Source organism: Pyrgilauda ruficollis, unplaced genomic scaffold, assembly GCF_017590135.1.
Source record: "Pyrgilauda ruficollis isolate IOZ18807 unplaced genomic scaffold, ASM1759013v1 scaffold169, whole genome shotgun sequence".
NCBI lineage: Eukaryota > Metazoa > Chordata > Aves > Passeriformes > Passeridae > Pyrgilauda > Pyrgilauda ruficollis.
The window spans coordinates 600,144-622,407 of NW_024515764.1; the positions used below are offsets into that span (position 1 = coordinate 600,144).

At 41.7% G+C, this 22,264-nt stretch overlaps 2 protein-coding genes across 6 annotated transcripts in view; one reads left to right on the forward strand and one right to left on the reverse strand.

The window, feature by feature from the left end:
* Window positions 1–13,637, forward strand: part of PRKCZ (protein kinase C zeta) — a 41,455-nt gene extending 27,818 nt beyond the window's left edge. For all 5 annotated transcript variants that reach the window (XM_041463627.1, XM_041463628.1, XM_041463630.1 and 2 more), the window contains 9 exons: window positions 660–757; window positions 3,655–3,741; window positions 4,377–4,512; window positions 4,983–5,070; window positions 5,951–6,070; window positions 6,557–6,636; window positions 7,187–7,276; window positions 10,113–10,228; window positions 11,015–13,637. In XM_041463627.1, the coding sequence (XP_041319561.1) occupies window positions 660–757; window positions 3,655–3,741; window positions 4,377–4,512; window positions 4,983–5,070; window positions 5,951–6,070; window positions 6,557–6,636; window positions 7,187–7,276; window positions 10,113–10,228; window positions 11,015–11,102 (903 nt within the window). In that variant the 3' untranslated portion in view covers window positions 11,103–13,637. The remainder of the gene's footprint in view (window positions 1–659; window positions 758–3,654; window positions 3,742–4,376; window positions 4,513–4,982; window positions 5,071–5,950; window positions 6,071–6,556; window positions 6,637–7,186; window positions 7,277–10,112; window positions 10,229–11,014) is intronic.
* Window positions 13,638–14,394: 757 nt separating this feature from the next.
* Window positions 14,395–18,002, reverse strand: FAAP20 (FA core complex associated protein 20). Its single transcript, XM_041463633.1, has 4 exons — window positions 17,867–18,002; window positions 16,647–16,794; window positions 15,361–15,986; window positions 14,395–14,800 (listed from the first exon to the last, which is right to left on the reverse strand). The coding sequence occupies exons 1-4, from the start codon at window positions 17,968–17,970 to the stop codon at window positions 14,728–14,730; spliced, it is 951 nt and encodes a 316-aa protein (XP_041319567.1). The 5' UTR covers window positions 17,971–18,002; the 3' UTR covers window positions 14,395–14,727.
* Between the last annotated feature and the right edge of the window lie 4,262 nt (window positions 18,003–22,264).

Here is a 22,264-nt window from a genome sequence, read left to right on the forward strand (position 1 = left end):
AGCTGTCTGTGATGTTTAAATTGTGTGTGGTTCTATGAAATAAAGCTTAAATGCTTTGTTATCCCAGCTTTGAATCTTGCAGCACTGTGCCAGTATCATGCAAACTGTTTTTATGATGTGGTTTTGCACTGGGGATTCAGGACTTCTTCCTGTTGAAGGATTAAAGGTACCTGTGATGCTTTTAATGATTTTGGCTGGACCAACTAAGCAGGTTTTGGTAGTATCATTGAATTAAACTTGAATTTCAGATGAGGAGATGAAGTTCAGTTCACTTAAACCTTTTAAAAGCTGGAGATTCACATTGTTTGTGTTACTGGCATGAGCTGCTTCAGCAGCTTTGGGATCATTTATCTAAGAACTGAATTTATTTCCATGCAGCAGTGTGAGCAGTTTATCAAATATTGCAGATGTATGTTATTAACAATGGCTTAGATTTTGTGCAGGCCTTCCTTAATTGCTTAAATAACTTCTGAATTTATAACTGAATGACAATGTTTTATAATTTCCTCCAGATTTTAAGGGGTCCTTGCCTTTCTGAAGAGCAATGTAACAATGCCAGTGTGTGCAAGGCAGCACTGTGATGGTCACAGGTGTTTTTGTGGGAATACCCACAGTGGTTATCCAGCAGGAGTTCTGATTGTTCAATTACTCTATTTCAGGATATTGATTGGGTACAGACAGAGAAACATGTGTTTGAACAGGCATCCAGTAACCCATTCCTAGTTGGTTTACATTCATGCTTTCAAACAACAAGTCGGTAAGAAAGATCTGAAATTCTTTGTTTTCTTTTTTCCTTGATCATTGTGCTAAACTGCTTCCCCTAAAGCAAATGTAACCACTGCCATCACACAGCCAGGAGTTTTTGGAAGGAAGTATTAGCATTGTCAGGGGTTCAGTGCTGCAACAAAGTCAGTTCTGGGGAGTAGAGGTGTGGAGAAAAGTGTGGTGTTCTGGGTCAGACCTGAAGGGAGAGGAGGAGCTGTCCTGCCTTCCTGAGCACAGCCCTGTGAAATGGGGAGCACAGAGCTTCCCAACAGCTTACAGCAGCTTCTGCTGAGGAGGCCAGATCAGCTCTCAGCACTTCACTGTTCCTAAAGAGCCTGAGAGCTGGGCTGCCCATAATAACCTTTTAATAATAATATAAACCCCTACCTGCACAGTGCTGTTGTTACCTGGGAGGCTTAAAGCCTTTAGCACATATCAAAGCACTGTGTGATTTTTGAGAAAGTGCTTATTTAACTCAGAAATACTAATTCTTTGTCCCTGTGTGCACAATCCAAACTGGATTATTTGCTGCTTATTTTGCAATTGTATTATGAAGAAAACAAGAACTTTCATGTCCCTGCCTGTGTTCCTGGGGAATTGGGATGTGGTTTGGGATATTTTTTGTGTTTTCACAGGCACCTGTTTGCTGTTACACTTTTATAATGCCTCATGCCATATATCTCATAATCAGAAAATTGTCATTTATCCAACTCACTTGCAGTGTAGAGTGCAAAGTTTTAAAGTCTTCATGGATTATCCAGTCATTTATCCTTAAGAATAATAATCTGTTTATTGCAATGTGTATTGTCAAGTTTTAAAATACAAAGCCATGCATTGGATCTTTTCTTCAGTCCCCAAAATTTCACCTCCCCAATGGTTAGAGCCAGAGGAAATCTTCCTAGCAGAGAAAACAGAGATGAAGGAGGTAAAGGAGCTGTGTCTGTTCTGAAGGTACATGGACCAAAGAGTGTTTGGAAGCAAGGAGAAAGAAATGAAGAATGATCTCTGGAGGTCACTGAGTGAGGATGTGACCAAAACAAACTCATCAGAAAAAATAAATAAGCATTTACACAACTGACAAACTGTTGGGAAAGGCTCTTAAGTTAAGCCAACATTCCCAAACACTTTCTCACCAAACACAAAGTAGAACTGTACACCTGATACAAAAATTCAAGTGGTCAGGCAGGGTGAGGGGTTGAGAAGGAGGGTTCTTGTAACTACTGAAACCCAGGAAAAGGCTGAGTCAGCAGCAGGATCCTGTGCATTCCTCTTTGGCAGCTACACTGACAGAGCTGAGGAGCAGAAATAGGAAAAAAACCCCATGCTGCACATAATCCAAGCTTTCTGTGTTCCTGGTGTATCTTTGAGTCCTGCTTTTGCAGCCCAGCTGCTTCTTCCAGTGACACTCTAGTTTTTTGTTGGTAACTTCAGCCATTTGCCATGGATATAACCATAATGTCATGAATTCACAATTTGATTATGGCTGTAATGTTATAAAATCATAATTATGACCTCATTTACATCAAGCAGGAAAAGCACAAAACTGATTCCAAGTGAATAAATTCATCAACATCAGATTGTGTTAAGTGGTCCAAAGAAAATGAGTTGTAATAGAACAAGTTGTGACAAGGGTACTAATGGGGGGAAAGTTGCAAGAAATGTTCTTTCTCTTGAATACAGCTTTAAATAAGTATTTAACACAAATGTGTACCTAAATGTGAGGCTAATTGATGTAGCTGTTCATAGTTCAGATACTGATGATGCTTGTTTCATTATTGTAATAAAATATGGCCCTGGACTTGCCCAGAATTGCCAGATAAGTGTCTTCCAACAGTCTGAAACCTCCATCCTGCAAACCTGGTGGTGTTTCAGTAAATCCTTCTAAACCCAGCAAGGCCTGCCACTTCTGACACTCCTGAATATGACTTGGCAAGGAACTTGCAATTTCAAGTTCTGAATGGTGATAAAACACTGGGGACTTCTAAAGAGGATAGGAAAGCTGGAAACAAAAAACACCAGGAGTGCTGTAATAAAATACTCATGGCATTGTTATGTATTTTGTTTGCTGCTTATTTAATTTCAGTTTAGCATTTATCTTCTTGTGAGGAGGCCACTCAGAGTCCTGCCAGCTGGATTTTGTCCAATAGATTTTCCTGGTTTAAGTTTTAACACTTTTTAAGTGTTTCAAATGAAGAATCCTTTTCCAAAGAACAATCAAATCACCAGCTAGAGTGATCTGAGAGGCTGGAGCATGTGTTCTCCAAAAGGAATGTTTTCCAGTGTGTGGATGTGTGGAAAGGAGCTTTCAGCTCATGGAAAATGAGGTGTACAAGGAAATGCTGCTCCCTGGGCCAGCCCAACCTGCCCCAGCAGCTCTGTTCCTGTCCTGAGCTCTCTCTGACCTTGGCAGCATTGCCTGGATCATATTTTCCCAAGGATGAAAGCTTTCCTGCAGACTGCAACAGAATCCTTCTGTCTGCCCAGTTCCACCTGGATCTCTGTCCCCTGCTGACCTTTCCCTGGTTTGGAGCAGCCTGGTTCAAACATTGATTCTCCAGAGGAACAAATGAGCCCAGAGCTTCCATCTGGTGCCTGTGTTGTGTACAGTGTCACACTTGTTTAATTCATATCATTATATATTAATATAATTAATAATTGTAATTAATTTATACATACAGATAAAGGTGGCAGCATTTAAATAATGGGAGTGTTCCTGCATAATATACATAAAATAAGTGCTTTTTTCCCCCTCTTAAATAGTTTTGTATCTATAAGAAATCTAGAACTCTGAATCAAGAGTGGAACTGAAAATGGCTCAGACGGGAAGAATAAAACCAGCTTTCCTAGAGAGTTTCCTTGGAGTGCATTAACTGTGTTCTGTAATTTCAGATTGTTCCTTGTCATAGAGTATGTGAATGGGGGAGACCTCATGTTCCACATGCAACGGCAGAGGAAACTTCCTGAGGAACATGCAAGGTATCCCTGGCACAGGGCACGTGTTTGCTTCTGTTCTGGTGCTTTTTGCACTTGGATTCTTAAGTTTGGGATGTCCTGACTGGGAAGAAATGTAAAATTTATTTTTTTTTTTTGAAGAACATGAATATTTTTAGAGAGCAAAACTATATTGGAATATAGTTCCAATAGTAGCAGTTATTCCAATTCACTCCTCTTTATTGCTTCATATTTAGGTGATGCCTCTTTGATCTGTTGATGGAACATGTAAAATTCTGCCTAATTTGCTCTGATGTTGAAATAATACAGTGTTGGTGGGAGAAGATTAAAAATCCAGTTTGCATGTACCTGTACTACACAAAGGCTCACTGTCACTCTGAATAAGAGGAAAATAAACATCTTCCATCTTGCTATGTGGAGTTTTCAGAAAAAAAAAATCTGTGGAATAAAGAATAAATATTTTCTTAACTAGTAGAATAAAAAACCCCTCATTTTTATATAGGGAATGGTCTTATAAGAGGTCAGTGTCCTTATCAGTAAATGTAGCTTGGGTTTTTTATGCTATTGATGCATAAAATGATGTTTTAAGAAGAGATATTTAAGTTACTCCAGCTTTTGTACCATCTTAATGCTAATATGAACTTTCTCCTTAATTTCAGGTTTTATGCTGCTGAAATTTGTATTGCTCTAAACTTCCTACATGAAAGAGGCATCATCTACAGAGATTTAAAACTGGACAATGTTCTCTTAGATGCAGAGGGTCATATCAAATTGACAGATTATGGCATGTGCAAGGTAGGATTGTGCTGACCTTTCTTCTGTCACTCTTAGAGAACACTAAGAAAATTAATTTTTATATTAACATTGGTGTTACTGAGCCCAGAATTTGGTTGTGGAATTGGAAGTTAATTCTAAAAAATCTTAACTGAATAGAACCACATTTGGAACTGAATTGTTATAGAAGTTTGGTTTTTTTTTTCCCCAATATCTATTTGAAAAGGACTTCCAAATTGTTTAATTGATTTTTTTAATGTATCTGTAATTAGTAAACAAAATATTATTACATACATGTTGTAACTCAGTTTTAATCAACTTTGCTGAAGAAGAGCTGTGGAGTCCTAGGCCATTTTGAGCACTATGAGTATTTATTTTGTGAAAGGAAGCTCTTTAAACTCCCTGAGTAACTTGGGGGTTTGAGTCTAATTAAAGGAAATATCCAGAAAAGGAGGTCAGCTTTTAATTTATGAAATGATTTCTGCATGTAGGAAGGTTTGGGCCCAGGTGACACTACAAGCACTTTCTGTGGGACACCAAATTACATTGCACCAGAGATCCTCAGAGGAGAAGAATATGGTAAGTCATGCCTAAACAAGCTATAGTCAAAATAAATATAGCTGTAGTTTGGTTCAAATACCATTAATTTTTTGACTTGCACATTTCTGTGTTGATATATAATAAAACTTGAGTGCTTGTTGTACAGTTTGGTTTTTTTTTTTCCTTAAATAAAGGGGTTTTTCCCCTTCCTATCACTCATTTCAGCTTCTTTTAAATCATACTTGGCCTGAAAAATATTTATGAAATAATCCTATAGGAAAATATTTAAACTGCAGCTTTGCTGCCTGCAGACAGTTCCCCTACATTTGTCATCCCAGCTGAGAAAACTCAGGCTCACCCAGTGATGGTGTAAATCATGTCAGGGCTTTCAGTAAGTCCTGGGGTGACTTGATGATGCTGGTATCCCCATTTGCCTGTTTAGCCCAGAAATCAGTTTAATGGGCATTTTGTGATGCCCATTTGCCTGTTTAGCCCAGAAATCAGTTTAATGGGCATTTTGTGATGCCCATTTGCTTGTTTAGCCCTGAAATCAGTTTAATGGGCATTTTGTGATGCCCATTTGCCTCTTTAGCCCAGAAATCAGTTTAGTGGGCATTTTGTGATGCCCATTTGCCTGTTTATCCCAGAAATCAGTTTAATGGGCATTTTGTGATGCCCATTTGCTTGTTTAGCCCAGAAATCAATTTTCTACTTTTCTCCAAGGAAATATTTTCCTGGACTGGTTGAGGGAAGAACCACTTGAATCTGCTTTCTAGAGGAACCCCTTTGGAGGTTCTCTCCCAGATTTGCCCTAAACCAGGACACAGGGCTAAGACCAGGCCATCAGTGTTGCTTTGTGTGAGAGAGAAGATGAAATTGCAAGGAGTGCTGGCTGAGCAAGCTGCGTGTCCCCTTGCAGGGTTCAGTGTGGACTGGTGGGCACTGGGGGTGCTGATGTTCGAGATGATGGCCGGGAGGTCCCCGTTCGACATCATCACTGACAATCCAGACATGAACACTGAAGATTACCTCTTCCAAGGTACAGCCTTTGGGGTGCTTTTTGGGGGGATATAATCCAAATGGGCAGGTTGTATGGCAGAGCTGGGGTTTTCTTTCCCAGTGTTACCCTGCAATGCTGCCAACTCCACAGCAGGCAAAGCTTCTCTAAAGCAGCTCCTGCAGTTCTGTAACAGAGCCTGTCATGTTCTTCTTGAAGGGCCTGATATAAAATAAATTTCTGTTTAAAATCACACTTTTCCATATACTGAGAACTGGAAGTTTTATTTTCTGTTTACACAACAAATAATAGCAAAAGGTAATGAAGGTAACATGTCCCTTAGGAAATCTTGCAATGTCAGTAGAACAATGCTTTGAGTTCCTGCAGCTCTTTTTGTTTGCATCATTTAAAAAAAAATACTTTATCTTCCATTTTCTAACTGGTACCATACTGAAATAATAAATGTTTGTATTGAATTCATGGCCAATGTCACAAAACCCAATATTGCTGTTTTTAAACCTGTCACAGTTATTCTGGAGAAGCCAATCCGGATTCCAAGGTTTCTTTCTGTCAAGGCTTCCCATGTGTTAAAAGGATTTTTAAACAAGGTAAGTAACATTCTCTTATTTTTAGCATCTGAAAGCTGGAAGTCAGAGCTTCCTGTTGAAAGTGATACAGTTAAGAAGTTAATCTGCTTACTGTTAAGAAAATCTATAAAACCTTGGTATCCTCTGTGTTAAAAACCCCACTGAGTTTCAAAATTACTGAGGGAATTCCTCAGCATAGGCTTCATGTTCAACTAGGTGCAGGCTTTTAAAAAATAACTGTAGCTTTGTTCATCAACTCTTTTCTGTAATACTTATTACTCATTTAATTAAGCTGATTGAAATCTGAAGAACCATTATCACGCATGGAAAAAAGAAGGATATGAATTATTTTAAGAAGCTGTAAAAGATAATTTAAAAATGAAGTTTCAAGCAAATTTTGTTTAAAAAAAAAAAGGGAAAAAGGTTAAGCATCCCTTGCTAGCCATAGTGTGTTTATCCCAGCAGAGTTTGCACAGTCATGGGAATGCTGGAGTCATCTCTGTGGGCTTTTGGCAAACGTGGGCTGTAAGTGGCTTGCAGTGTGTAATTCCAGTGTCTGTGTTTTCCACAGGATCCCAAAGAAAGGCTTGGCTGTCAGCCCCAGACAGGATTTGCTGATATCAAGTCTCACACGTTTTTCCGCAGCATAGACTGGGATCTGGTAAAAATCACTCCTTGTGTTTCTGGGGGTTCCAAAGGAACCGTTCATTCATTTATTAGTTGTGTGCACATCAACAACCCTGTTGCAAACAGGCAAAATGAATTCTAGAAATGTCAAAGCAGTGGTCCTAGTACATCAAATCCAGCTGAATTTAGCAATTCTGGGACTCCTAAAAGCAGTAGGATTGTTCAGGTGGGTGTCAGGGTTCAGTGACCTGAGGAGGGTGAGCAGGATCAGTCCCTTTTGTTGGGGATGTGGCAGGAGAGCAGTGGGGTTGTTTGTAAAGGGGCTCTGATTACAGTTTGCAGGTTTTCTTTAGTACTGCTGAGGTGAGGGAGGTTTTCTGTTCATGGTGAAGAAGATGACTTGCATCTCAGTGTGTTTGCAAGCAAATATTGTATCAAAATTGGGGTTTTAAATCTTCTGCTACTTGGTAATTGTGTTACAGTCTGTCTCCAGTGCAGAACCATCCCAGAAATGCCATTATAACAGTTACTGACACTGGTTTTTAATTCTTCTGCTACTTGGTAATTGTATTACCTTCTGTCTCCAGTGCAGAACCATCCCAGAAATGCCATAATAACATTTATTGACACTTGAGCAATAAAGCTGTAAAGTCTGGAGCACCTCCCTGCCAGCATTACATTTTTAATAGGTAGTTAACAATTGAAAAGTGTGTCTGTAGTATTTCCATAGTCTGGGAAGGCTGCAGGAAGTGTAGGAAGAGGCAGCACTAACATGAAAGAGTTCAGATGAGAGAAAGCTGCACAGTTTCATTTTCCCTTTGAAGCTGCTGCTCTGAATTTCATTGTGACATTCTTCAGAGAACACAGTGCAGAAGGAATTGGTGCTTTAAAAGTCCTGGTGTTTATAAAATTATCCCAGTAATGAGGGCTGTCCTTAATTTTGTCAGACATTCCTTGTTTGGAGTTCTCCCTTCAACCTTAGTGGTGGTTTTTTTTGGGTTTGGTTTGGGGTTTTTTTCTATCTTGTGGTGCCCCAGTGCAGCTCACCAGGGGTGTGGAGCAGAACATCATGTCCTGCAGTTTGTTCTGCTTTGCAGGTTTTTTTTTTTTGAGAGAAAGAAAAAGACAAACTGGGAAAAAGACAACTGTTGGATTTGTATTTTGTTTATTTGTAGGAAAAAAATCTTCATCGAAACTGGTACTTTATGGTCAACATTTATGCTGATTGAATTTTTACATTTTCTAACATATTTTTATGGCTGAAAGCTTTAATATTAAATCCCTATTTAAAAAAAAATTGGGAAGATTGAGGTGATCTGTTTTGTGATATGATTAGGACAGTACTGCTCAGGAGGATCAACGTCAGAGAAATTTGAAGTGAAATTTCTAATAAGTTTTGGCAAACGTACTCAGGAAAAAATGAGAAAATACTTGGAAAGCTTTTTTAGTTATTAGAGTCTCCTACTCACCACCTGCCTTTCAAAGAAAACATTTGGACTTAAAAGCTTTTCCAAATCTTTTCAAGTTGTAACATAAGGAAACGAGTCTAACACCAACTTTAAAACTTGTTCTGTGTGCAGCTTGAGCTAAATGGAAAAATAAATACAGGGAAAGAGAGCACACAGCCCAGGAACATTTTTCCTGGTGTTAGTCATCCCAAGTGTGTGGCACAGCCCAGAACACTTGAGATTGCTCACTCTGGTGTAGGATGGCTCAGCAGCACCCAGGGCAGTTCTTTTTTGGATTGTTTTGGGATATTCACTCTGTTCTTATCTCAGTGCCTGTTTCATGGTGTTTAACCATTACATGCTGGGGTGAGAACTACAAAGCCACAGCTCCTGTTTGCAGTGAGGGATTTTCTAGAGCTGCACCACCTGGTTTTTCACTCATTTTCTCAAGTTAAAGGCTGCAAGTTCTCTCTATGGCTGGTTGAAGAGGGATTTTATACTGTGCTGAGTATAGCAAAGGAGGAAGTCTGATGTTTAACCCCTTGTGCAATAATGCCTGGCTGTTGGATGTGAGTGTGTGGCAACAGCTCACAGGGACAGTCCTGCCACCCTGCTTCAGTTTTGAAATATTCATTTTGCTGATTCCTTCATGTTGCCATTCTTGTTTGGGAGGAGCTGATTATTCCTTCCCTATGACTTTGATTTCATGGTGCTTTCCCAGACCTGACCATTGATGGGATGTTGATGTATTAATGCACCACCCTGTGACAGTTTCACAATTTCCTCATATCTCCATCTGTACTTCCTGTGCTCTTGTCTGACACCTGAAATCCAAGATTTTTCTGGGATTTATTCCCTGTTTTGTTTGCTCTGTACCAAGCATCATGAGAGATTCTGGCCTTAAAATCAGGTTTTTATCTGAGGTTGGTAATACAAGTGATCATTTTGATCAGTGGTCACTACTGCTCACTCTCATCACAGTTACCTTTCCTAAGTTAGATTATGGAGATTTGTAGCCCAGACAGTTTTTTACTTGAATATAAGTGTCAGAATGAGAATGTTGGTGTCTGTGCTACTATGAATTGGACTATGTGACAGATTGCACACAAGTACAGGAAGAAAAGTAGGTCAATTTCTCAGGAACAAAAGTAAATATATTGTGCTAACTGCTGTATTGCAGCACTGTGGGAATCCTGAATCTAATCTACCAATTTGGAGAAAACCTAAAAGGCTGAATTATTTGTGTATTTTTATTTTCAAATGCAGAGCAGTAATGGTATTGCTGCCTGGTTTGTAGGGTGTACTACTTGGTATTTTGATGTTCCTTTCCAATAGCATTTTCAGCAGTTGGATTGGAGTTTCCTGAGGGATGCTGTAACTCCTGCACACAGTAATTTTTTCCTTTCCCCACATGTTGGGTAGCTGGAGAAGAAGCAGACGACGCCCCCGTTCCAGCCGCAGATCACGGACGATTACGGCTTGGACAACTTCGACACGCAGTTCACCAGCGAGCCCGTGCAGCTCACCCCAGATGATGAGTATGTGCTGCTCTGCCCCAGTCCAGCTGCATTTCTAGGGATTAATTCATACTTTATCTGAAAATCACTAAGACTCTGTGTGTTGGTGTGGTTAGTTTTTTCTTTTCACAAAGGGGATGGGACTGCTGGGGTATGTTCCTTGAGCTTTTAGTGCAGCATCAGCCTCATTACGTGGCTGAGGCAGTAGGAAGATGGCAAAAGCTCATGTACAGGCAGCTGCAGCCAAAGATTTCTTTCACTGAATGACCAGGTTGGAAGAGACCTTAAAGATCATCAAGTCCAACCCAGCCCCAACACCTCAGCTAAACCCTGGCACCCAGTGCCACATCCAGGCTTTGTTAAACACACCCAGGGATGGTGACTGCACCACCTCCCTGGGCAGCCATTCCAGAACTTTATCACCTTTCTGTAAAAAACTTTTTCCTAATATCCAACCAGTATTTCCCTTGGTGCAGCTTTAAAGCATTTTAAAGACTTTTTAGCCAATAGCATATTGCTAAAGCTTACAGCCAGTTGTTTTAGCCAATTACATGTACACCTGCTTCACACAGTGTTTGCTTGTCTTCTATTTACAATACACAATACACCATCATTAAGCTTAAAACCTTTTACTATCTTGCTTCTAGAAATCTTCTTACCTTTACTATTTCCCACAACTATGTTCTTGCCATTAGAACTTAGTCATGTTACAGTAAATTTGAAATTCTTTGTGTCTTGCATAACTTATGTGATGGAAGACTGCCCAGTGTTCTGATAAACTAAACACTGCTCTCATTTATTTTTCAGAGATATAATAAAGCGAATAGATCAGTCAGAATTTGAAGGATTTGAATATATTAATCCATTGTTGCTGTCAACAGAAGAAACAGTATGAAGGAATGACCTCGTTGGGGACAGTATGAATGACATTAATTTATCCTTAACTACAGTATATGCATGCGAGGCTGGGGACTGGTCACTCTGGATGGAGACCAATGATCTAAAAACAAATTTGCTGCTGAAAATCAAAGAAGAGAATTATGATTTTGGTGGGTGTCCTCTGCCACTTAGTGATTCTTAAGTTCTGGGCACTGACACAACTGGCTTCATTAATGAAGGAATTTGCATTTTGTGCCTGTTTCATGAAGGATTGAAACGTTCATTGCATCCCTGCAAAAGGAGATCATGAGAAACTTTGAGATCCACACACTTTCTACAAACATTTGATGCAGTGAGCTCCCAGTTGAAGAGTATTACAGTGTAACATCCTGAAGAATAAAATATATTACAGTGGTGTTGAAGCTTATTTTTGATGCCTTTTTTCACAAGTGGTACCTGTCTAAACATCTCAGATATATTTAAAAGGAGTTGTGTTTTATTAGCAATCAAAACATAAATTTGGGTACAAGATTTAAGTGCCTAAATGGATAAACTGCATTGAAGGATTATTGCATATTTGGGACGTTCTTACACCTGGTAAGTTCTGCTTGTTAATATTAAGTAAAATTCCATCTGAAACATACAGTTCACAGCTGCAGCCTGATGTTTAGTTGCATTTTTACAGAATTTGGAATGCAGAGTGACTCAGTGAGATCAATTCCAAATTAGAATTTACGGTATCAATTACAGAATCTGTTGTCTTAAACTCCAAATTTACCAAAATGTAGAGATTGAAGAAAACTAAATTTGCACACAAAGGATTTCTGAACATACTTAAGCAGTGCCTACACCTACAATGATATTGTGTTGTATATTAGATTTTTGAAAAGTATTTTTATCAACAATACAAATATTCAGATGTAGAGCAAGAGCATAGTAAAGCATAGCCTTAAAGTAGTAAATCTAGAATAACCATAAGATAAAATCCACTTTCCTGATAAAGCACACCTCCTGCTTATGATAAACTGTCTGCTTACAGTTGCTCAGTGTGCATTAATAACTAATCATTCTGCAGCAGAGAATGGGATCTTTCAGCGAGACGATTTGCATCAAAGCAGTACAATTCTTTTAAAAGCAGAAAAACAAATACCTAAGAAATTGGAAGAAGCAAAAGACAACTGTGGAATCCCTTCTGGTGGGAGCTGGGGGTGCCAGGGGCAGGGGAGGACTCTGGCAAAGGCAGGCTGGAGGGGCCCTGGGCCCCCTGGGCCAGCAGAGGCTCTGCTGCCTCGGGCTGGGCTCCAGGGCTGCTGTGGGAAGGGAAAGCAAACCCTGTGCTGGCATCTCACCTGAGCGGGTGGAAAACACAGGAGAAATTGTGACACTTTCACTTTCTTTACATTAACCTATGGTTTTCTCAGGGTACAGCATTGCATTAGGTGCTGAACATGACATCTTTGGGATTCACATCCAAGTCATGAGGTGCTAGGACCAGACTGCCAAAACATTGTTTGAAATAGTCAATTAATCATTGATTAACAATCTAGGTTTTGTATCCCCTCCTTAGCCACAATTATGCAGACCTGTGGTTGTTTAGTTCTATGAATCCCATTCAGGTTTCAGTTGTGGGTTTCTCTGTTGGACTGTAGCTTTTCATATTCAGCAAAATGTGTTTTAATCAACACTAAATAATTTAACTAGTCGAAAGTACTTGCCTCAAATGCCTGGACTTTAGATACTTTATTATCTACTAAAGGCAACATTACCTTTTAAATGTAATCTGACATTTTTTTAATTGCTCCTTTTTCCCCTTTTCCCTCTTATTTTATTTCCCCTAAATAATTTGCTTTTCAGTGTTTTGAACTCCCCTGGTACTAAAGCTAATCAGTAGTGATCAGAGTGACTGCAGGCAGCTCATGAATGGAACTGTGACAGGTTAAGCTGTCCTTTGACATGCCAGGGCATGGAACTTTAAACTGGAAATATTAGAAATGTGGGTTGGGTTTTTTTTTAACCTTTTTTCCAGGTTTCAGAACATTTTGGGAGGGAGGGAAGGAAGAATAGAAAGACACATTTTGCTAATCAAACATTGTAAAGACTATTTGATTTTTATTTAAGAATTTACAGGCATTTACAATGTTGCTGTGTTGCCAAATAGTTTGCTGGGTACAAGTTTGGTTGCTCATGTGCAAGTGTTTGAATAATGTTCTGTTCATGATGAAGGGGAAATTTTTTATATAAAGTACTTGTTTTATAAATAAAAGAAAATGAAGGATGTAATTAAATGTGTGGTTTGGAAAAAAAAAATCCTAATATATTACAAATGGATCTGGTAATGATATATAGTTGTCTTATTTGAAATAGTAAACGAAAATTCTAGCTAATTTAATGATTGTAAAACAGTAAATATGTTCTTGTAGTTTTGTATAATTAATTAGTTGGGATCTTTGCTGACCAGTTTTAATTGTGCAGAAGATGGTATACTAATCCATAACAGCTGAGATCATTTATATTCTTGCACATCTATTAAAGACTTTAATGAAAAAGTTAATAGACTGTTATTATTTATCAGTGAAATGGGCTGTGTCCAACCTCTGCAACAGACCCCACTGTAAATTAAACCTCTAGGAGCCTCCCTGTATTTCTGTACTGTACTCTGTTAATTCTGGATCTGGATCCCAGCTCAGCTGCAGGTTTTGAGGTCCAGGGCCCAGGGATATAAACCAGAGCAGGTTGGTGATCTCATCCCTTGGTTTGTAGTTACTGAGCTGTCACTAAATGTCATTTATTGTCATTGCCAGGCTTAGCAAGTGTTCCCCTGCTCCCCTTGAGAATGACCAGAGAGCAGCTGAGCTCCTGAGCCCTCCCAGCCCCAGCAGGCTCTGGCTGTCCCTGCTCTGAGCCCTTGGTGGTGGCTGGGGGGGATGTGTGCAGCTGGTACCAAAATCAGCTCTTTTGGCTGTGTTAACTCTCACTTTGCACTCTGCATTGTGACACTGCAGCCTAATTAGCCCAGTCATATTAATCACCTGCTCAACACTGATACTGACTGAGAAACCTGCGCTGTAATGTTTTGAATTTAGCTAAGGGTTCCTTCAGAAACATAAAACCCCCACACCCTTTACTTGGCCTGGGATGTGTTTTCTCTTAAATAGCTACACTCCCAGGATCAATTGTACAATTATATTTTCTTACTTAGGTATTAAAACAACAAAAAAAGCCAAATCAAAGTACTTTTTAACTGAGTTTATTTTCATAGATTATCTGTTTAGAAAAAAAATAATAGAGTAAGTAACAGTTGTCTTTTGCTCAGCTGCTTTCTTCTGTTCTGAGAGATTCAGAACTCTGGTGCATCAGACAAAGCTTGAGGGATTTCCAGTAGTGCATTTCTTCAGGAGTACCAAGCCTGATTTCCCTGGGGGTCTCTGGGACATCCCAGAGCACCATTTTCAGAACTAGAATTACTTTACATGCATTTGAGAGGCTTTAAAATAAAACAAAAACAAATAGGCAGGTGGCACTTATCCTTCTGTTGAGTTACTGGTTTAAGTCAGAGACAAGGATGTGCTTCCTTGACACATTTTTCCTTTTCCTTTGAGAAAGCTTCATCCTTGGCCTGGTTCCTGTGCTCTCCTCTGGATTTACCACATGACATCATCTGCACTTTCAGACAAGCACCTTGCCAGGTGCCCATCGATGTCCAGCTGGGAGAGTCTGCAAACACAGAAACAGTCACATCCCTCTACTGACTGCTCTTTACTTCCTCCCAGAGGTGTTCTGGTACCTTAGTGGGACAATCAGTCCTGTGCCCAAATCCTCTAGCAAACCTCCCACCCTTGCTGTTACTGTTGCTCACACTGCAGCTCAGTAGCACAGACCTGATGCATTTTAAGCCTTTCTGTCTAAGTCTCTTGACAGAAGGACCAAAATTATTGTAAATATTAATGTAGCCACTCCTTTGTCTCCCTGCTCAGCCTCCCAACAACAGGGAAAGTGGCTCCCAACAGAGCTTGCAGGGTTAGAGGACCTGTGGAAAAGCACATTTTCAGCCACTCTGACAGCCTAAGTACTATGAAATTGTGTTAACATTTCTTACTGTAGAGCAGATATTCAACTTGTAAATGGGATTAAAGTATGTAAATCTGACAGCTAAAAAGGACCTTACAGTACAAGTTTTGTCTGCTTTTGTTATTCTGTACATAAAAGATGCATCCAGAACCTGCTGTGGTTCCTTTATGGGAAAGTGATGAAAAAATACCAAAACACAAACTTACCTTCCACTAAACTGTGTCAGACACATGGGACAACTGTCAAGAGCCGAAGCTGCTTCACTCTGGTTTTCCACCTTCTCCTCGTGGCTCTCAGCCCCAGGAGCGCTCCCGAGCCGAGGCTTCTCTGCAGACATCCCCGTGGCCTCTCCCACTGGAAGCTCCCCCTGATGTGTTTGGATTTGAGGCTTTTCCTCACCCTTTTCTCTCCTGTCTGCCCTGCTGTTCTGTACAGTCCCTGTGTGGTGCTGCTGAGGGCCCAGAGCCTCTGCAGGGCTTTGTGCCAACGCTGAGGGCTGTGCTGAGCTGCTGTGCCCAGGGAGTTCCCGTGGCTTGGGACTCACATCCAGCTCTGAAACACCTTTTGTGTCTGCTCCAGATGCAGTTTTGGCTTGATCTGTACTGGTTCCCCTGCAGGTTTTCTCAGCTGTGGATGATAAACTCTTCAGTTTATCTGCCTGGCCCTGTCCTTTATGTAATTCATTGCTCTGGCTCTGTGTTGGCTGCTGGGAGCTCAGATCCTTGGGGTTCAGACATTTTTCTTTGTGAAAAGATGGGAATGATACCCACTGAAAGTCTTTTGTTCCAACTGTAAAGACTTCCTGGTGTTCTGGACTCTTTTCCTGTTGTTTCTACAACATACACACAGAGAATGTCTTAAGCAAATGTAGCTCAATCAATACCTAAACCCAGGCTTAGAGAACACACTGCAAATACTGAGAAAGCTGAACTACAGGAAAGAAAAGAACATTTTATTCATGTCCCTCCTCCAGGAGCTTCCTGGAGCTGATGGAAAATGGGTCTTCCCTCAGCATTTCTAAATGGATGCAATGGGTACTCATGTTCCAGAGAGACTAAGGATGAAAACAACAACCTGCTGCTGTTCAGGGGGAAAAAAGTACTTTATAAAGACTGATTTTTATGTCGTGATCTTGCCTAATGCCACTGGAGTGATGTCAGGGTGGGTTCTGTGCAATTAACCCCTCCATTACAGCTTGCCTTGTCCAGTTTTATTCCTCAGGGAGATGCTGGTGTTTATGGCAATCAGCATCCAACACAGGCTCCCTCTTCCTAGCAAAATGTTGGAAAGAATTTGCTGTACTGCAAAAAAAGCCTCTTGCAGCTGTCCTTATATTCCCTGCCACACCATGCCCAGCCACACCGCTGCACACAGAGATTAAAGAGCTGAAACCCCACATCTCCAAAAGCTATTTCAGGTTGTTTCCCATTAAGCAGGCTGTCGCTATTGGAAGCAGCTCACAAAGTGCAAAAACAAGGATACAGCACGCTACCTTTTCCAAGAACTCTGGAAAGCTGGGCACTGTGTCCCAGTTTGTGCACTGTGAATCTTGACTGATGTCTTTCAGTAGCAAAAGCCAGGTTTTTTCACACTCATTTAATTCTTCCTTTTCAAACCAGGAACATCTGTCAGTCGATGCCCTGTAAAGACACAGTCCAATAGTTTGAAGGTGCGGGAGAAGAAAGAAAATACTCCTAACACTGATACCAGTTTGCCTCTTTTTTCTGGAACACAAAGACATTATTGAGCCTGCAAACTATTTTTTGCAGCTTTATATGACTTATGCAATTTGTACAGCTAGCAATAAATGAATGTCTAAATGCTTTCCTTTCTGCTCATAACAAATGAGCAATAGGTATCTATCACTATCTCCACTTCCAAGTGAAACAGTTAAGTACAGACACTGTTTTATCTCCTCAAATACCAAACTTAACACCTGCTGAGCACAGAAATCATGGAAGTGTTCGCACTGAGGGTGGCAATTGCATCGGTTCCCATGTATGTTGGACATTCCCACAATGCCATTTGAAATTACTGATTAACTTCCCAAACTTGATTTAATTGATCCTAGGAACTATAAGCACTATAAGGTAATGTTGTATAAAGACAATTCCAAGGGAAGGATGGATTGTTAATATCACAATGGTACTTCCAGCGTTCTTCCTGATGTGTTTTCTTAGGTCACTGTCCAAGAATGAAGCTGCACAGGGAAGAAACTGGAAACAAAACGCCCTCAAAGAGCGGAGTGATCAACCTCTCACAGCCCATGGTGGAAGGGACACGGCTGAGCCCCTGGGCTCGAGCACAAACCGAGCCACTCACTGCCTTCCGAACTCCAGGAATATGGAGAAAAACAGGAATATTTCTGCGCTCCTGTGAGGGGTATTCTGGGAGAAAGAAAATTGAGTTTTCATACATTGACTTTTCTCAGAACCTGTCCCTGTCAGTGCTGTTCTGTGCCAAGGAAAGGCGGAAGGCGTGGGGCACGCTGTGCTCCATCCTGCAGTTTTATCTCTATTTTTTAAAGGCGCTACGGGCGGTGTTTTATGAAATAACCTTTAACAGACACAGATCTGACCGCGAAACGCCGCGAGTCGCCGGGGCAGTGCACCCTGGCCTCCGGGGCGGCTCCGATCCTCCGGAGCCGATTCGGTCCCCCCGGTGCCGACTGGGTCCCCCAGGACCGATCCGATCCCCCCGGTCCCGACTCACTGGGGCCGCGGCGGGGGCTGTGGGCCGGGGCTGCGCTCCCGGCCGCGGGCGGACGGCGCCGTCCGGGGCTTCAGGCGCAGCTTGGCGGCTCCTTCCTCACACATGGCCGAGGCTCCCCGCGCCTCGCCGGGGGACGGCGCTGGCGGCAGCGGGAGGGCGGGGAGAGAGGGCGGCCGGGGCTTCCTCCTCCTCCTTCTCTTCCTCGTCCTCCTCCTGCCCCGGGCGCGCTGCCGGGGCTGTGACTCTCCGCCCTCAGAGCCGCCCTCACGGCGCGGGGCCTGTGGGAGAGGGTGGCCGGTCGTGAGGGCACCCTGAGGGGAGCCCGGCGTTCCGCAGCCCCTGCCCCCTTCAGCCGCCGGGGGCTGGTCTGTCTGGAAAACAGACCGTTTTTGTGTTGTTTTTACCCCTCAAACTTTATGTTTTTATAGGGTTTTGGTGTGTTGGGAAGGGCACGGTCAGGGCCTGTGCTGGGTGGTCCCCGTGGCTGAGGGGGACAAGATGGCGGCGGGTCGGGCCTGGCCGGTCCCGCCCTGGGTCTGGCGCTGCGGCGCGGGGCCAAACCCAAAGGCTGTTCTTCCAAAAATTAAAATGGATTGGGAGCACAACTCTGGCCTAATTTCGCTTTTACAGAAGAATCTGAAGTGATGCGATTTGACGTTTTTGGCCAGAATGTCGCCCTGCTAGAGAGGGTTTAAACACTCCCCCAGCCTGCAGCCGTCTCAAAAACAGACCCCAGAGGAATGGTGACAGACACTTCATCCTCCAACAGCACATGAACGGATCAGAAAGTAACTCTGCTGTTTAAACTCTTAACAATTGATGCAAAAAATAACTGTGCAAGGAAATAAATCCAGTTTGGTAACAGGTGTTCATGAGGGAGCACCATCACAGAGGACTCTTTGGATGAAACCAATTTATTATTGGTAAAACATGAGTCCAAATCCACATTCTTCTGTAACTGCGTTTATGTATTCCTGGATGTCTGTGGACTGTGCCATCCTTGGATTTTTCAGAGTAGAAAGGAGGCATCACTATTAACTGATTGTTAGAGGTTACATCAGTGAATTATTGTGTTGGTCACACAGCCCAGCAAAAATGTATTAAGTTGACTAAATATATGCTTTGAGTGGATCTGAAACTTGAAAATGGGTATCAGAGTTCAGAGATTCATTTCACATAAATTTAAAGCTGAGCAGGTCCATTCAGCCCCATCCAGAGGTGTTTCAGCTGAGGATGATTCTGTCTGTGCAGAGATCTGGGAGGCTCTGCCCAGCCTTCACCTTCCCTTCAGGTACTTGGTGTTTCTGTGAGTCCATAATGCCTTTAACTCGGTGTAATAGCCAATTTCTTAACTTTAAAGCAGCATTAATAGGTTTCATTTTGTGGATAAAAATCTTGGAAGTGCAGTGTTTGCTTGCTCCTGGGATCTATGTGGGTTTATACAATAGATAGCCCAGCTGAAAAACAAAAATAATAAAAAAATTGTCACACTAGAGGGCCAGCATTTCAGCTGTGTGATGGGCAGAGTAAAATGAGAATAAAATCCAGGAAGAAAGAAACTACTGGAAAAGTCAACCCCTGTCACAAAGACTAACCTTTTCCCACATTAATATCTGTTACAGCTACTGCAGTGCCCAGGGAACACCCAAGGTACAGCCACAGGCTTCTGTCATTTTTATTGCCATTTAGAAGCTGCTTCCCAGTGTGGTGAAAGGAGATCCCAGGAAATTTGCCCTCCTTTCCTTTGTTGGGAAAGGCGTTCCCCCAAAAGCTGCAGGTGGAGCAAGGTAAGTGGAACAGAGGCAAAGGGTGAATCTGGATCTGAAGGGTTTAGGCTGCTGTGGACAGGTGGTAGTGGTGGCAGCAGAGACAGAGCAAAGAACAGCAGGAGAAAGGGGGTGTAAATAAAGAAAAAGTGTGAATTGAAGAGGGGTTTGGCCGTGGAAGTGGTGGGAAATGAGGTGACAGAGGAGGGGTAGAAATCTGATTTCTACCAGCTGAAGAAGTGTTCCTTGGGGGATTTTACTCAGCATCACTGGGAATTGTGGCCCAGCGCTGACTGTCACCACATGGAGGCAGCAGACTATGCAAAACCAGGGGTTTAACAAAATCCGGGGGGCTGTGAAAGCGCTCTGAACATACTCCTGGGTGTATCTGTGCTAACGATCAGTGATGCCACAGGGTTTCTTTTATTCCTGTGATGTTTGGGTTAGTGTTTTATGTTTTATGAGCCCTTGGATACTCTTTGGACAATCCTCTGCTGCTAAACCGTGTGTTGTACCCATGGATTTATGTTGTTGGATATGACTTCTCCCAGAGCAGCCATCAGGAGTGCAGCCTGTTCTTCATGCTGGAGGTGTTGCTGTGTGGTGCTGTGAGCACTTACAGCATTTGCAAAAGCTTTATTATGGGGGAACATAAAAATTGGTTATTGTGCAGTAAGGGCCACAAATGAAAGAATATAATAAAAAGAATAGGGAAATTATTATTGCAGCTTCTGCTTGTAAAAAGCAAAAGGAGAAAACCTTGCTTCTGTAGCGACTGTAGATTGTAGGTGGGTTTGGATTTTGTAGATTTAACTGAAAATTCTAAGGTTTTTCGGATTGTTACCTATTTAATGATACCCACTCTAACCATGTCATGAGTGTTTTCATCCTTGCTATGTCTGCTTCTCTAACTACCTCCAGATCTCAAACTAGAAATCTTTGTCCATTAAGGGCATTTGCTATTTCTCATCTGCATCTTGCCAGAATGAATAATGTACCAAGAACAGGAAGGCAAAGTGTAGAACAGGACCTGTTCTTGGGCTTGCCCCTTTGCACAAGACCTTCTCTTCTGTTTCCTCCACTGCATGGAAATCCTATTACTTCTTGCTTGATTTTGGGTCTTGCTAATTTAATAATTAGGATGTTTAGTGGTCTTAGGGAAAAAGTTATCCTAGAAATAGGAGAGTAGTCTTTATCATAATCAGCCTTGACTGGATTTGAGCCAGTGGTCAAGGGATTTGAGCTTGTGGAAGCCAGAATGCTCCTACAGATTATCTGCAGGGATTTCCTTGTAAATGGAGTGCCAGCATGTGTAGTTATCTCTTCCCTGTTGAGTCTCATCAAGCTGCACACGCTTAATCTTTACTTACATGGTCCCTGATTCTTGCTGTAAAGTGGGCCTCAGTTTTAACTTTTGCTCTCAGGAAGAAGGGGCTATTATAACAAATTCTAATCCTTTTGCAGTTCCACAATCACTGAAGCCTATGAATTGCCTGCCAAACAAACCAAGTGATCTTTTCCTGGGCTGAGGGAAAGAGGAGAGTGTAAAACGCAGGTGCCAGCATTTGCTGGGGAAGAACTGGTACATTATCAACTAATCCGCCTTCTGCTATTTCTGATTTCCTCCCCAACAGCTGCAGCATTGAATGAGAGCTTCTGCATTTGGGAAGAATTAGAAAGCTTGGTAATGCAGGGTCTCTATTACAGATACAACAGCTCACAGACAGGGAGGAGATTTTTGCTGCCGGTGTAGAATTTGGAGTGCTAGGCATTTTATAGCCTGGAAAAATTGTAATTTTCAGCTGTTGTTATGGAGTAATCAATGAAGAAGAGATGTCACAGTTTCTGCTGGGTTTCTCTCAGAGCCTGATGTCATTGCATGCAGCAGCTATTATTTTTTTTAATGTGCCACTTTGAGGCTGAAGCACATACAGTTTTTATTAAAACTTCTTTTTTTATGACGACTGATGCTCGCTGATAGTTTTAGACCTTCTGAAATATCATTTCTTCTGTAGTGATAGCTCCAGTATCAGATTAAAATGTTCAGAAGAAATTGTTCCTTGCTAGACCATTGAAATATTATTATATTTTAATTATTATATCTAATCAGTGCTTAGCTTGGGAGTACATGTTGATAATTTTTTGTCCTTGTCAAACAGTCTGGGACTTCACTCAAGGATGAGCGTGGCCATTCTGCTAAATGTAATAAAGGACAATGTCCCCAAAGAGACCACAGTGTGCAGAGCAGCACAGAAGGCTGCTGCAGCAAATGTCCCACAGCTGAAATGCTCCGCTCTAATGTCACCATGTGTCCCCTAAATAGCCAGTGGCAGCAAATGCAGCCCTGGAAAGAGTAACTCAGCAAACTGACCCACTCAGTCCAGTGCTAATCACTGGCTGTGGTGAAATGGGAAAGTCTGACTCTTTTCATTAATGTGATGTGTTACAATGAAACCACAAAATGAGGAGAGCTGGGTGAGACTGGCTTAGTCAGGAGGATAAAGATGACGTGCATTTCAGTTTGAGAAGTGCAGGCTCATTGCTGCTTCCAGAGAAAGTCAGTTGAGTGGAGACAGTTTTGTGCGTTCTCCTTAATTTTAGTTGCAGGAGACATTCTCTTCCCCACAAAAAG

Bases quoted from the DNA above. Each gene is read 5' to 3' on its own strand.
- FAAP20 (XM_041463633.1), bottom strand. From the start codon at position 17,970: ATGTGTGAGGAAGGAGCCGCCAAGCTGCGCCTGAAGCCCCGGACGGCG. The intron at 16,795-17,866 runs GTGAGTCGGGAC...GTGTCTTTACAG, and splicing joins CAGCCCCCGCCGCGGCCCCA to GGCATCGACTGACAGATGTT. The intron at 15,987-16,646 runs GTAGCGTGCTGT...TGTATGTTGTAG, and splicing joins TTCCAGAGTTCTTGGAAAAG to AAACAACAGGAAAAGAGTCC.